This window comes from Orcinus orca, chromosome 5 (assembly GCF_937001465.1).
Source record: "Orcinus orca chromosome 5, mOrcOrc1.1, whole genome shotgun sequence".
NCBI lineage: Eukaryota > Metazoa > Chordata > Mammalia > Artiodactyla > Delphinidae > Orcinus > Orcinus orca.
In genome coordinates, this window is record NC_064563.1 from 106,685,697 (window position 1) to 106,702,223 (window position 16,527).

General features: G+C 37.3%; 1 protein-coding gene and 1 long non-coding RNA gene across 5 annotated transcripts in view; one reads left to right on the forward strand and one right to left on the reverse strand.

The window, feature by feature from the left end:
- ARL13B (ADP ribosylation factor like GTPase 13B) overlaps window positions 1-14,506 on the reverse strand; it is a 75,251-nt gene extending 60,745 nt beyond the window's left edge. For 2 of the 4 annotated variants that reach the window (XM_033433356.2, XM_004272632.3), the window contains exon 1: window positions 14,147-14,504. In XM_033433356.2, coding sequence (XP_033289247.1) covers window positions 14,147-14,205 — 59 coding nt within the window. In that variant the 5' untranslated portion in view covers window positions 14,206-14,504. Of the gene's footprint in view, window positions 1-3,649; window positions 3,768-14,146 lie in introns of all 4 variants that reach the window. The other 2 variants (XM_033433357.2, XM_049709702.1) reach the window with 2 other exon arrangements.
- On the forward strand, window positions 491-10,221 carry LOC117202422 (uncharacterized). Its single transcript, XR_004484761.2, has 4 exons — window positions 491-609; window positions 6,600-6,663; window positions 8,369-8,430; window positions 10,095-10,221. It is a non-coding gene; the product is annotated as an uncharacterized LOC117202422 (long non-coding RNA).
- Window positions 14,507-16,527: the final 2,021 nt, after the last annotated feature.

The following is a 16,527-nucleotide window of genomic DNA, read 5'->3' on the forward strand; positions in this document are numbered from 1 at the left end:
ATACACCAGTGTTCTAGGTACCTGAGATACACTTGTTTATTTAAATAACCACAACAACAATGAAAAACAAAAACTGATAGAGAAACCCTTCCCTTATTAAACTTACATTTTAGTTACAGGAGACAAACAATATAATACATATAAGAAATAAGGAAATTATAGGTTATATCATACGTTAGAGGTGATTAGGTACTACAGAAAAAAGAATAAAGTAGAGCAGGATATGGATTGTAGTTACATAAGGTGATCAGGGCAGGCCTCACTGAGAAAGAAGGTAAAGTCTGAGTAAGGCCTTGAAGGAGGGAGTTACTTATGCAAATATCTGGGGCAAGAGAGTACAGCTGGGGCAAAGGCAAGGAAGCCAGTGTGGTAAAATCCAGTGAGACAGGAGCAGGGAAGAAGGACAGGAAGTCAGAAACGCATCAGAGGCCAGATAACGTAGGGCCTTGTAGGCCATGGTGAGGACTTTGGTTTTTGTAAGTGAAATTAATTTACTCTTCATGTTAATTTCCTTTGTTATCCAGGAGCCTTAGTCTTTCGTAAATGCTTCAACCATCCCTATATCCACCATGAAGAATAAACGAAAGTACGTCTCTGCTCGAGTCAGTGGTAAGTCACAACCAGTAGCATCCCCACACCCCATTCCCAGTCAGTCAGTGGTGGGGTCAGTGGAAATGCCAAAGAGGCACACAGCAGATTATGAATTACGGATCTGAGGTAGAATGTGAGGTCTGGGTACTTCTATCCACGGGAAAGTTTTACCTGTATTATCAACTTTGAAAAATATGTTTACTTCTTATGGAAGCTTTGAGATATGTAGAGTATAACTCTACAATTTTGTTTGAAGAATTCATAACTTCCAAATATCAAAGAACAAAATTTAAGTACAAAATAATTTCTTAAATAAAATATAACAAATGACTATCCAAAAAAGATGGATTGTATAGCATTTAAACAATATTTTGGATAACTGAAGTTACTAGATATATAATGAATTAGACCATAATAGTAAAGCTAATTCAATTGCTCTTTAACAATTTATTTCAAGATCTACAGTGCTTCAAACATCACCATGACCAAAACAATTACTTTTGGGGAACAAATCCCCATTTTCTGCTTGTTTGCATCACTTATTCTGTAACTATTGATTAGGCACCGATTACACAGTACCAAACAAACATCCACAATCCCTAGCCATCATAAACTTTAGAGCCTAGAAAGAAAAGAGGCATTAGAGATTTATGTGTGATGACTGTTGTAAAGGGAAAGCACAGGCAGGCACAGGAAGAGATAGCAGCTGACCATGCCTATTCTAGAAGTCACAGGAGACCATACTGCAAACATATATCAACTGGGTCAGCAGTTCCTAAGAACATCATGGATCCTTTTCCCATCCCTTATGAGCCAGAGTAAAAAATCTCAAATATACCTTTTTAAGGAAAATGGCCCTTCATTCTCTACTACAAAGGTAGCATTTTATGTTTCCCCCGCTCCATTCTTGTCAAGATTTCAGTTTAAAAAAAAAAAAACACTGTCCAAATAATTACTTTTACACACTTTGAAACATTACTCTTAAAGCAGCTATCAAGGAAAAATGTTAGATTTTACCTTAAAAGCTTTCTTTTTTTAAAACAGAATATTAGGTTCAAACAAAAAAAAGTTCTTCAAACATGAAAATCACTTTGGAAAATTATAATCATGCTGAGACTGGCACGAAATAAGTCTCTCTGGATTTCTATTTTTGACTACACTTGCAAGTACACAGTTAATCTTTAAGATCATTATGTCATATACTTGAAAACACAGCTTTAATTAAATATTTGAGGTAATTAAAGCCTTAATGAAAAAACATAACATTAGCAGTACAAATGAAATCACAGCATGAATTACTGCAATGCCTGATAACAAAGCATTAAATTTATACTTTCAGAATAGAATGGGTTTAAAAGGCTAACGATCACCTAACACTCAAAATTCTATGGAACTCTTTAACCACTGAATATATTCAATCTAACACATTTTAAAATGTACATGTCATTATAACTTTTTAAAATAAGATAAATTATCACTGATTGGGAACAGTTTGGCTGTGATGCTACGTAACAACAGAGAAATAAAAAACAATGTTTTTTAGTCTTATGATTATTGATCAAATACACTAGTCCTTCAATTGAAAAAATAATAAACAGTGTTATTAGGTTTATAGTGTCTAGAAAGTTGACACTAGCAATAAAAGCAATCATTTAGTCATTTGGTCAGGCAGTAATTCAATAAAAGTACATAAGGCATTTGAGTACTATGGACACAAAAATGCCTGAGACATCATTTCTATCCCAGAGTGCTCATCATCTAATGAGAATGACTAAAATGTAAACAAATATTTGTACATTATGACACTATGACAGTTTAAAATGCTTATCGATATATACAAGACGTTAAAGGAATACAGAGCAAGAAGACTTTATTCAGCCTAGAGATACAGGAGAAGGCCTGGGAAGCTTCTTACACAAGGTGATGATGCCTCAGCTAAGTTCTTAAAATGTAGAAGTTTGCCGAGCAAGAGGAAGGTGAAAATAGGAGGAAGGATGAAGACGTTCCAGACTAAGAACACTGCCTGAGAAGACACCACACCAAGGAGGTAAGAACTGGCAGGGTGCTGTGTTGCTGAACCCAGGCATTAAGAGCACATCTCAGGAAAGCAGGCTTAAGCAAAAGGAGAACATGCTTGTTACATTCATACACAATCACAACTCAATACAGCTGTGTATTGAGTCTAAAAGGAACCCGATATACTTCTACTTAAGGAACCAGTATCATAATATAGGTAATAATGTGACCTTCCCAGAAGTTGAAAGTGATCACTTAGCTCTTATTACAGTTATCCCTGAGTCTTGAATTGTATACCAAATTAGAAAGGCTGACATGGAAGGACTCTGTTGTAAGATGTACAGTATGTTTCCACTAGTAACAAGTAACACATAGGGATTATGGGTACTCTGATAGATAGCCACAAACTTGGTGTTACAGCAGGCTGTGTTCAAATCCCAAAATTGCCATTTCCAAGCTCTATGACCTGGGACACATTATTTAACTTCTCAGAATTTCATCAGTAAAATGGGATAATAAAAATATCCATCCCATAGGGATGTGGTGAAATTACATAAGACATGTAAGTAAGGTGCACAATGCTTGTGGCACACAGTAAGTGCTCAACCTATAGCTGTTCTTATTACAGAATAAAATTCAAGACAGGGAGTCTACAAATGAGACCAGCGAGATGGGCAGGGACCAGATTATAGAGGAGGATTAATGGGTTCAGTTTTGCACATGTTGACAGTAGTGCTTGTCTCACACTGAAGTCTGAAGCTGGAGGAGAGACCTGGACTGGGATTATGAGACATATACGTGGTAGTTAAAACTATAAGAACAGATGAAAGAGCACAGAAGGAAGAAGAGCCAGGGGACAGGGGACACAGAACCCCAAGAACCTTTGAAGAAACCCTTAAAATTGTAGCCAGAAAGAAATGACACCAAAGAAATGGCAGCGATGGGAAAAGTTTCCGGAAGGGTTAAGAGATGAACAATATCAAATACTACAAAGTTTTGTAAAATAAAAGTATCTTTTTGGTAATTGCCACAAATTAAGTACCTCAGAAATAAATGCTCTCAGCTTTTCCCAAACCCTGCAATACCAACGCTTTGAATTTATATGGCGTGTCTTGATAGTTCAAAGCTATTTTACCCTATCATTTATCTTCATGCTGTCCCTGCAAGTAGAGCAGATACAAGTTACCCAAGGTTACAGTGCTAATAAAAATTAGTTAACAGCAGTTTCCATGGGAAGTTTAAAAACAATGGTTTGTAAAAATAATAATTATTATTTTAAATGGCAACTTGAACCATCTCGTTTATTGTAAAATTTACTCACATTTATACACACACACACACACACACACACACACACACACACAGATACAAACCAGATAGCCAGGTAGTCTGGCTCATTTTCATCAAAATATTTTGGAATTTTTTCCCCACATTTCAGTCTATCACAATCATAACCTACTTCCTAGAGCTAAGAGAAGGTAGATTACCTAGTAATAGGTAGATTACTAAGGTTATGAATTGCATGTTGTTAATAAAACCTAACCATGATGTTAATGAAAATCTAACAATGGCATTTTTCTGTTTAAAATCCTTAAACAGAATCAAATCCAAACTCTGCAGCCTCTTCTTCTGCCACTCCCCAGCAAGGCTTTAAGGCTGGGGTTTCCCCCAGTCCTTCTTGACCATGCATGTTAACACAGCAAATAAACCTTAACTTTTTCATGAAACTTTTCATACAGTCTTCTCAACTAGAACTTGTCTTAACTCTGCAGCCCCAGGATCAAATGTGCTGAGCATACATCATGCATCTTTACTGAATGAAACAACAGAAACATACTTTCTGATCCCCCATTTACTAAGTAAACACTAAGTAAAATTAAAATATATAACTTTAAGCTGAGAACATACTATAATGGATTTAATTTATATAAATCTTCACATCAAAGTAACAGTTCAATATTAGAGAATGTTATTAAAATTACCTATTTTCTTACATCAAACTGACTGAAGTTTTCTGAATAAATTTACATGCTTATGGTTTCAAGGTAATAATTAACAGTGAGAAATATTTTTAAAACTAAAATAATTCTGACTTAAAAAAAAAAGTAGGGATTGATTAAGAGAGCCAAAGACTGTTTTACATATTTTATCTCAGGGTCCCTTTTTATATAACAGATATAGAAATTAATATGTCTAAAATATAAGCCACATAATATTAGCATTTTGAACTTAGACTCAGAAAACATTTGTATTCTGAATCTTTTCTGAAAGACATTATTACAATCTTTTGAACATTTACAACTCTAAACTTCCTCATCTGTCAACTAAGGAAGACAATACTTCAAATGAGATAATTACATTAAAGCTATTTCTAACTTCAAAAATGTTATGCACACTTCACTGAAACACTATGAAGCAAAATTTAACACATCAAAATTAATATTTATTACTTAAAATATTTAAAACTACATGGAACAATTTAACAAATAACAAATACATATGAAAAGGGACTTGGGAATACTGTTTTATGATATATGTGTGAGAAAACAAAAAACTTACCACAAAAAAAATTAATACAATGAAAAAGTTTTACCAAAAACATTTATGGTGTGATTTTATTATACAAATGTACTATTTTCTGACATTTTAATTCAGATTGTAGAGTCCAGGATAATACTGCATCAAAATAACTCTCTAAATTTATGAAGCACCGGGACTGCCCTGGTGGCGCAGTGGATAAGACTATGTTCTCCCAATGCAGGGGGCCCAGGTTTGATCTCTGGTCAGGGAACTAGATCCCACATGCATGCCGCAACTAAGAGTTCACGTGCCGCAACTAAGAGTTCACGTGCCACAACTAAGGAGCCCGCCTGCCACCACTAAGACCTGGTACAACCAAATAAGTAAATAAATTTATGAAGCACTAAAAAGAGGGCAAACCTTGGGGTTATATGCTAGCTTTGAAGTCCTGATCAAGTGAAATTCTTAGTATCAGTTTGTTCATTTCTAAAATATAAAGGGATAATGTAAACTATGAACTTTAGCTAATGATATATCACTATGTTCATCAATTGCAACAAATGTACCCCACTAATGAAAGATGTTAATAATAGTGGAAACTAGGTGGAGGGAGGGTATATGGGAGCTCTCTGTACTTTCTGCTGAGTTTTTCTGTAAATTTAAAACTGATCTAAAAATAAAGACTATTTTTTAATTGAAAACTAAAATAAAATATAAAGGGGTAGAATCAAAATATCTCTAGAGCCCTTTCCTAAAATTCTGAGATTCTTACTATGAATAAACAACAAGCTGTAAGGGGATAAAAAGAAGTGTAAGATATTCCAGTTCTGCCCATGGCACATCAGATAATCCTTGCTAATCTGTATGTACAGCTTAATTAAGAAATTAAGAACCAGCAATTTCTATAAATAGTCTAGGATTTACAGTTATATTTACTTAGACCAAGAAAGATGGCTATAGGGTGCTGTTTCCCCACTGATAAAATTCCTAGCAGAGATAACATACCACATCATGGCATGTTTTACCAGATACCATACTGATACACAGAAAGCACCAATCCACATTGCTTACTGTGACATGTGAGCCTCTTCTTTTAGACTTGGCCACAGTGAATAACAATCTACTAATAAACTTGAATTAAAGCGTTGGTAGGCTGAATTGTGACAAGGAAAAACAAAGATGGGTAAGAAACTAGTTTTAGCTACTGGTTACCTCAGGGAAGGGATGGTGTGAGACAAATAGGGTGCAGGGAGCTTCAAGGATTTATCCATTTCTTCAGAAAAAAACTGAAATGTGATGACCAAAGGTTAATATTTGTAAAACCTAGGTAGTGAGCACATGAGTACTTACTATATTTTTCTTGTTCTTTAAATACTGGTAAAAATATGTTTTTACTATTTTAAATTATACTACGTAATTCTTGCTGCCAAAATTAGTTCCTTTAAATTGATGTTAATTTTCTGCCTCTCTAGGTGGGCTATTCCTGAAATCATGCTCCTGGAAAGCATAGGAAGCACAAATTTCTTCAAGACCCAGGTAAAATTACACCCTTTCCAAAATTCTGCTTCCAACCCTTGCTAGAATCTTGGAAATCATCTTTAAACTCATATATTCTATCCTATGTTATATTACCATTTCATCAACTAGATGCTACTTGGTATAAATAATCATAATTCTGAGTATGTAAATGATAATATGTAAGGGTGAGGACCTGCTGACAGGGTCCAGATATTTACTGAGAACCATGACTTAACAGACCTTGTGTTCCGTGCCCTGGATGAAGGCTGCTCCCTATACACAAAATAAATTTCAACAGAGATTCAAATGTTAAAAATTAAAACATAAAAGTACTAGAAAAAAAAGTATAGGTGAATATAATCTTGGAGTGGTGATGAACTTCCTAAATATTACACTGAAAGAATGATATATTTGAATTAAAAAAATTTAATGTTTATGCTTCAAAAACCATCAAAAAATTTAAAAACATAACAAAAGAAAGAAAAATATCTGCAACACATACTAGAGTGAAAGTATTACTAGTATAAACACTTAACAACTCTTTTAGAAAAATCAATAAGAAAATGGACCTGTGCCAATAGAAAAACAGCAAAGGGAATCACTGGGAAATTCTCAAAAGAAGAAATACAAATGTCTAAGGGAATAAAAATTTTTTTTTTTGATGTTGGGGGTAGGAGTTTATTAATTTATTTTTATTTATTTTTGCTGTGTTGGGTCTTCGTTTCTGTGCGAGGGCTTTCCCCAGTTGTGGTGAGCGAGGGCCACTCTTCATCGCGGTACGTGGGCCTCTCACTATCGCAGCCTCTCGTTGCGGAGCACAGGCTCCAGACACGCAGGCTCACTAGTTGTGGCTCACGGGCCTAGTTGCTCCGCGGCATGTGGGATCCTCCCAGACCAGAGCTCGAACCCGTGTCCCCTGCATTAGCAGGCAGACTCTCAACCACTGCGCCACCAAAGAAGCCCGGGAAAAAACTTTTAACCTTAACAGTAATCAAGAAAATAGAAAATAAAAGCAGACATTTCCCCCATAACCTGGAAAAAATGAAAAAGTGATGGCTCCTATTTTTTGAGGAAAAAAGCACTCTCTTAACACTGCTGGTAGGAGTAGAAATTGGTTTAAAAAAACAAGAAGCCTTTCTGAAGAGCAATTTGGCAATATATATCACACACCTTAAACTTTTTCATATCATTTGATCTAGAATTCCATTTCCAAAGACACTTATATAAGGATGCTCACCAAGGCATTGTTGATAACAGTAAAAAAAAATTTAAACATCCTAAATATTTAATAACGGGAATAATTAAGAACACTTTGGTGAATCTATTCAACACATTACTCTGCTGCTATTAAAAATATGTTGAACGAAAATATGTAATGATGTTAATTATACATTAAGGCAAAATAAATAAAAAGCTATGAAATAGCACTTGATTTTCTCATTATTGTTTAAAAAAATTTACATGTATATAAGAGATTCTACACCAAAATACAAAAAATGGTAATCTCTGGTGGATAAGATTGTGAGTTAACTTAAATTTGCCCCTTTCTGCTTAACTGTGCTTTAAATGTTCTACAATAAACATGCATTACCTTTAAATAACAATAAATATACATTAGTTTTAAATGTTTTAATTTTTTTTGCATTTTATTTTTTTTATACAGCATGCTCTTATTAGTTATCTATTTTATTAATAAATAAAATAGCAGCTATTTAAATAACAGCAGCTCCTGTCCACAAGACATCCTGTATGACTAGGCAAACTGAATAAACATTACAATACATGGTAAGTAGAGACCAATACAAGAGGCTAATAAGCAAACACAATGCAAGGTAAAGAATCTAGGCTGGAATTCAAAGAGTTTCCTGAAGGAGAGACTCTCCCAAGTGAGATTTAAGTATGATTAGGAACAGTCAAAAGAGAGAAGGGCATTCAGGGAGGAATGGAGGGACTAGAGAACTTAAATACCCCAAATCTGGAATGACAGGAAGAAAAAGAATGGCTTATGATGAGTCCATACAGCCAGGCTCAGGTCAAATTGCAAGTATTCTGTAAGTAATGTTTGGATGTTATCCTGAAGGCAATTAGGAAAGACTTAAGGTTTAAAATCAGCTGCATACTAAAAAGATCATTGACAGTATGGAGCATTAATCAGAGGGGAACAGTGGAAAGTCTGTCAAAGAGATCTGGGAGAGAAATAATGGAAACCTTATCTAAAATGGAGCAGTGGGTATGCAAAGGCTGAAAGAGTGCAAGACACACAAATCGTATGAAGTAGGTATAAACCAAAGGATTTGATGATTTGAGGTAACAAAGCACAAAGAGGTGTGCAGGATTACTCTTGGCTTCTGATGTGGGTAAAAGGAAGGCAGAAGCAATTCGGCATGAGAGAAGATGTAAATTCAGTTTTGGATGTGTTCAGATTGAAGATTCTGTGGTAACTGGATATGTAAGTCTTAAGTGGTGGATGAGTCTTTGTGTTGGAAATATGGACTTGAGAGTCAATGTTGAGGTGGTAGCTGAAGTCTCTCTATATGGTGCGACTGACCATAACGGGAGAATATGTAGAAGAAGAAAAGAGAGTTGAAGACAGAACCTGAAGCCAACTTGGGAGTCAGATGAAGAAAGGCTAATTGGCAAAAAGAGATAGAAAAGGAAAGAGGTGGAAAGGTGAAAAAATTTTAAATTCAGGAAAAAGAAATAAGAGAATTCCAAGAAGAGAGTGATCTTAAGTGTCAATTGATGCCAAAAGATTGAAAAGCATCCATTGGATTTAATAACCAGGCAGCATCTGGTGTAGCAAGAAAAACTGAAGGGTCTGGGTGAAAGCCTTCTACTGCAGGAAGTTAAGGAATGCTTGAGAGGGGAGGAAGCTGAGAAGGTACCACTCATACATTGCCAATTGTTAAGTGTGGAGTAAAGGGAAGGAGGAAGGGTAGTGGCTGCAGGGACAGGGTTGTTTAGGATGGTAGACACAGAATAACAACCTCCCAAAGATGTCCACATCCTAATTCCCAAAACCCGTGACTGTGTTTTCTTACGTGGCAAAAGGAACTTTGTAGATGTGATAAAGCTAAAGGATCTTGGATGGGGAGCTTATCTTGGAATATCCAGGTAGGCCCGATGTAATTACAAGAGTCCTTCCTTATAAAAAGGAAGCAGGAGAGCACAGACGAGAGAAGACATTATGATAAGACGTTATGATGTTGGCTTTGAAGATGGAGGAAGGGGGTCACAAGCGAAGAATGCAGGCAGCCTCTTTCTTTGCTGGAAAAGGCAAGAAAAACAGATTCTCCCCTAGACCCTCCAGAAAGTATGCAAGCAATCCTGCTGACCCATTTTAGACTTCTGATCTCAGAACTGTAGGATAATAAACTTGTTTAAGTCACTAAGTTGATAGCAATTTGTTACAGCAGCATTAAGAAACATTTAATTTGGTTTATTTTTAGGTAAGAGAGGCTTGAGCATGTTTACGTACAAAAGGAAGAACAGAAGCGAAGCTCTGAAGACAGAAGAGAGAGAGATTTTGTATTTTTGATGATAAAATTGGACAATAAATTTTTGGATAAAAGTGTAGGTTTATTCTTGTATCCCAGAAGTTCTGTGATCTCTGACTGAATACTGAACCCCTAAAGTTCCCAGGAAATGGGAAGAAATGGAATTAAGTGCACAGGTGTAAGAATTAGACTTGGAAAGAAAAAGGAACCCTTCTTCCACTAACAGAAAGAGAGCAAAGGAAGGTTATTTATACTGATAAGTATAAAATGAATTGAAGAAGGTAACCTACTAATCAGCACTTATCTCCTAAGATCAGAGGTATTATTTACTGAGTAACTACTATGTGCAAAGCATCAAGTACTGGCATACATTTTCTTTCTCAAAATGTTGTAAAACAAAAATTATCCACACTTGACTGGGGGGAAAGTGCCAAAACTCCTAAGATTCAGATGCAAATCTGTTTGACTCAAAACACTATATTGAGAAATCTGGCAGACACCACAATAACCAAGTGACCAAGGTTAACAGCAGCAGTAATAAGAGATATCAAAATCATGTACCCCTTGATATCACGTACTGAAAAGGACATTTCACCTCCATGGTATTTCCTTTACCCATTTATGCAGCAACATCTTTGTAAGGGGTATTCTACAAAACAATTGACAGGTACTCTTCAAAGTCTCAAGGTTATGAAAGACAAGGAAAAACTACAGAACTATTACAGATTGAGAGAGAACAGAGACACAACAAAGCAATGTGGAATCCTTGATTAGATCCTGGACAGGGAGAAAAAAAAGCATTAGATGTTAAAACGAGTGAACTCAGAATAAAATCTATAATTTAGTTAATAGTACAGTACCAAAGTTAATCCCTTAGCTTTGATCACTGTATTATGATCTCAAAATAAAAAGTTAAAAAAAAAAAACAACACTACAGTGCACTGCTTCTACAGGAGCAAGCCACTTATCTGTGAGTATAGCTTTTAGTCTATTCAAGGTTAATTTTACATAGCTGCAGAGCCTACGTTAGGTTCTGTCTGGTGGTTAACAATAGCAGATACAGTGTTCCTGAATTCCCTAGCATCCTGGTCTGACCCCTGACCTAGACTGGTACTTTTAACTCTTGACCTCTGACTCCTGCCTTGTCCCTATCACACGTTCTGAATATGCCATCTAATCCCTGATCCCAGTCTCTAGAATAATATGCTCGTTGGGAGAGGATCTAAGTGAGAACAGGTGGGTAAATCCAAAGGGTGCAGTGTACAGTAGTTAAGTCAGCAAAGTAATCTCAGAACATAGTGTATTAATAATGATCATCTTCTCTCTTACACACACTCACTTCTCACACTTACAAACATATCTTCATAAAATATAAACATGGGGGACTTCCCTGGTGGCGCAGTGGTTAAGAATCCACCTGCCAGTGCAGGGGACACGGGTTCAATCCCTGGTCAGGGAAGATCCCACATGTCACGGAGCAAGTAAGCCCATGCACCACAACTACTGAGCCTGTGCTCTAGAGCCCGTGAGTCACAACTAATGAAGCCCATGCGCCCTAGGGCCCGCGTGCTGCAACTACCGGGCCCACGTGCTGCAACTACTGCAGCCCGTGTGCCTAGAGCGTGTGCTCCGCAACAAGAGAAGCCACAGCAATGAGAAGCCCACACACTGCAACGAAGAGTAGCCACTGCTCGCCGCAACTAGAGAAAGCCCGCGCACAACAAAAACCCAATACAGCCAAAAAATATATATGCATATATATGTATAAAAACATGAAGAGGAATCTCAATAAGGAACAACACAGCCTAAAACTTAAAAAATACAGAACAAATACCTAAGCGCACAAAATTTGATATATTTTTTTAAATCAGCTTGCTCACCTCTTATTTATTCCAGTAAATGGACTACCTCCTTAATATTTACTTAAGGATTTGCTAAAGAGTAATCAAACTACATAAAATACTATGCAAATATTATTCAGCCACTATTATGAACCAGGCATTGAACAAAGGTACTTAAAAGATAGGTGTAACCCAATTTGTTTTTAAGTCCTTTGACAGTTAGCTCTATCCAACATTGAGAGATTTTACCCATGTCCTGCATATTACGTCATGATCTAGATCAGTGAGGTCCAATAAAAATACACTGCAAGCCACACATATAAGTTTAAATTTTCCAGTTTAAATTTTCTAGTAACTGCCTTTTAAAAAATGAAAATAAAAGGTGAAAATAAAGTACATATTATATTTTATTTAATCCAGTATATGCAAAAGTTATCATTTCAACATGTAATCAAACTGAAGAAAAGACTGATAATTTACCTTTTTCCCTTCTGCATATTAAATCTTCAAAATCCACTTTGTATTATACACTTACAGCATCTCTATTCTGACTAGCCACATTTCAAATGCTCAACAGCCACATGCAACTAGTCACTACCCTATTGGACAGCTCAGATCTTGATGCTACTACTTATTAAAGAAGAAAATAAACTGAGTTATAGGGTTAAATTTCAATTCTGCTTTATTAATCAAATCCAGTTATCTGTTCTACTTGGAAATCAATACATCCTCTGTTCTCTGAACTCTGTCTTTTCTTTAATCATCCCAGAGACTATTATACTATAGCTACTGGGAGAAGCAAACACAAAGAATGATAAATTAAATTGAAAATCCCTTTGGAGTGCAAAGTTTTTGAGTGTTTTTAGTTAAAAGGACACATGCTACTACTGTGCTCTCTTACAAAAATAAAAATATATTTTTTAAAATATAAAAAATATATTTTTTAAAAACCAGACATAGAGAAAAACATAAAGGGCCATCTATTATGAATAACCCTCCCATCTTAGTAGAGACTGGGCAATCAGACCAGAACATGATTAAAACAAATTAAATCAGAGTCTACACACCCAAACACATCTTTGACTCTTAAAAGTTGATCACATCACTTATATCTAAAAGATTCACATCCATTTAAGAGTTAATGATGGGAGAAGAATTCAAAAGTTTCATTTAAAGCAAATTTCCAAATATAGGCATATAGTTTTCCTTATAAGTGTAACTTTTCAGAGCCATTCTTTAAAGGATAGTTCACCCTTATGGCAAATACTTATTTGAAATGCTAATGATTGAAAAACCCAAAACTTTTGCTATAATTTACCCTTGGCCTAATTCTAAAGTAGAATTATAAAAAATCAACATTATTTATAAAGACCAACGAACTTAAGGCTTCTTTACTGGTTGAGCAGCTCAACTTTAAAAGCATCATTTTCACTGACTTCTTCCTAGCATAGTGCCTGGCACATGGTATTTTCTCAGCAAATGAATGAATAACAAGTAGCAGGCTCTAAATATTAATACATCTAGCATTCAAAATGAAACATCAAGAAGTGGACTCTTTCAACTAAAGGGCTTAATCTCATATAAAAATTGAAGCTACACTACAGTTAAGAACACTTTCCATCAGTTATTCTCATTTAATACAAAACTCCTAAAGCATAAATACTATCATTCTCATTCAATATGAGGAGGATGGGGCCAAAAGTGGTTAAGTCATATAATTATTAAGTAGTGGAGCCAGATTTCAGGTCCAAGTTCTCAAACAAAATGTGTGTGTTGGGAAGGGGTTTGTGGATGTTATGAAAACTATATTCCATTCTTCCCTATTAAAAAAAAAAATTCCCATTACAAAAGTTTCAGAGGAAAAATATACACAATTTTTCCACACACACACACACAAAATCCACAACTTTTTAAGAAATTAGGACCCATTTAAATTATAACAATAATAAGCATTACGGATGAGAACTTAATTGCAACTAAACATTAAGTCTACGTTCTCCTATCGCTCCCTGAGGGGATATATCAAACTGGGAGGGAAAGCATCCCCTGCGGCCTGGGAGACTCGTCCAGGCGCAGAGAGGACAGGCGACGCCCCGTCCTACCCTTGGGGCGCAGCTGTCCCCCTCCCCTAGGAAGACACCCAGCCAACCGGCTCCAGCCTACCTGACGGGCTCCCGCCACCGCTTGAACCAGCTGCAGCAGTTGGCCATCAGACTGAACATCCCAGGCCGCTCCTCCCGCCACCTCCCATCCGAGCCCGGAGCGGAGATGGGCCGCTAGTTGTCCTGGGCCGAGTCTGGGGGGCCGCCGTCGCTCCGACGCGCCCCTGACGAGGATGGGCCCGGAGGAGAGGCCGGGAGGGAGGTAAGGGCGGTCAGTCCGAGAACCAAGGCCAATAACCGCGCCGCCCAGCGAGCGGAATACTGCGCTCCTCGCGCAGGCACAGCGAGGCCAAAGGCGCAGTTTCACAGACCCGGGAAGGGTTTACGGGGCCGACCAGAGAAAACCCCCGCGTCAACGTGCTGACGTTCCTCCCAGGCGCGGAAAGCCCTCCCCAAGCACCGCCCATGCACTTCTCCAATCATCATTCGACGGCCCGCCGCAGAGGGCTCTGAGTGGCTAAAGCGGCCCGGCTCCCCGCCCCCGCCGGAGAGGCGGGAGGGAGAAGGGGGAGTGGTCTTGAAGACTGAGGGGGAGGGGGAGCTGAAGGTGGTTCTCGTAACTAGGCAACGGAAGCGTCTAGAGATGAGTTGAGGCATTTCCGACAGATCTTAGGCTAAGACCGATCTGCATACCCATCCAAACTGTGTGAGAGTGCTGCTCCTCGTCTGTCTCCAACCCCAACTGAGATCCAGAGATCTCAGCTCTTGTGCATGTTTTGTTTTGTTTTGTTTCATGAAGCAAGGATGAGGATCCTGTAGAATTCCAGCCAACTCTGGCTGCACAACTACAGAAACAATACACTGGGGCAATTAAGTTAAGAACGAGGGGAAAACTCATTTGCTAACTATCCAATAGTTCAGATGAGAGTGAATTTTTAATCTGTATAACGTTTATTGCTGTTTGTTACATAAACTGTGAAATGGAAATTTATGATATTTGTTGTGTGTGGGGTTGTTTACAGAAGAAATAATATGCTCATTGTAGAAAGTGTGAAAAAGGCTGAAAAAGGAACAAGATGAAGAAAATAAGATCTCACACTCACCACCCAAAGATAACCAGTGTTAATATTTTGATGTATATTCTTTCCAGGATTTTTAAATACATAGATTGCTAGCTATTTGGTTTCTGCAAGATGGAGAGCACGATCTACTGGCTGTTTTGTAACATGATTTATTTTATTTAAAGAGATATGTAATATCTGCTTTTCCTTTATATTGTTTGGAAATAAGTAAATGACAAGTACATTCCTATAGAAAAAAAAAGAATGCATTATATGTAGGGACCCGTGTGTCCATTTAGTCTCCACTTAAATATATATTTTCAAATCCTGGTAAAAGGAGAGAGGGCGCTGGGAAGCCCAGTGTATCCACGAGAAAATAATGGTTTGGGATTAAGGTAGATCTAGTTTTAAAATTATTTTCTGGGCTTACCTGGTGGCGCAGTGGTTGAGAGTCCACCTGCCGATACAGGGGACACGGGTTCGTGCCCCAGTCCGGGAAGATCCCACATGCCGCAGAGCGGCTGGGCCCGTGAGCCATGGCCACTGAGCCTGTGCATCTGGAGCCTGTGCTCCGCAAACGGGAGAGGCCACAACAGTGAGAGGCCCACATACCGCAAAAAAAAAAAAGTTATTTTCTGTCTTTTACTAATTCATGTAACCCTAATTCAAACACATATACATCTCTTACAGCTTACTGGCTCTGAGCTCAAGTACCTTATCTGTAAAATGACAATGAAAATACCTACTTTGCAGGGTTGCTAAGGTGATGAAATGAGAGAAATAAAGCTCAGGTGCAATTTCTAACAAATAATAGATAGCAGATTTTTGAAGTTGGTGTCACCTGTCCCATAAATATTTATGGTATATATCCCCCTACCTCTGTCTCCAAACTGCTAGGGATCTTGTTCACTATTCTCATTGTCCTGCCTTGATAACTTCAATTTTCTTTCCAGTTGCTCAAGGCTGTATGACCTCAACTGGTTTTCCTAACTAAACCGGCCCTTCCTCATCAGTGCTAGACTGTCTCTGCCCAGACTGTCCTGTCCAAACACTATAATACCTCTGTAACTACATTTAATATAGTTAACTCTTCTAAAATTCTTTCCTCCCTTGGCTCTTCACAATTATATACTCTTATGGTTATCTTCTGATCTCACTGGTTATTCCTCTTTCATCTTCCTATATGTATTCTCTAAGATTTGACCTTATCCCTCTGCTTTCCCTTTTAAAAAACATGTTCTCTTGGAGGGTCTAATAACTATTTCTGTGTCTGAAGAGCCCTACTACACTTACTATCCTTGAGCATTTCTGGAACTATACTCAACCCCTGTTCTACTTCATGTCTTCCTTAATTCTGTTAGTGATACATTACCAAACATTT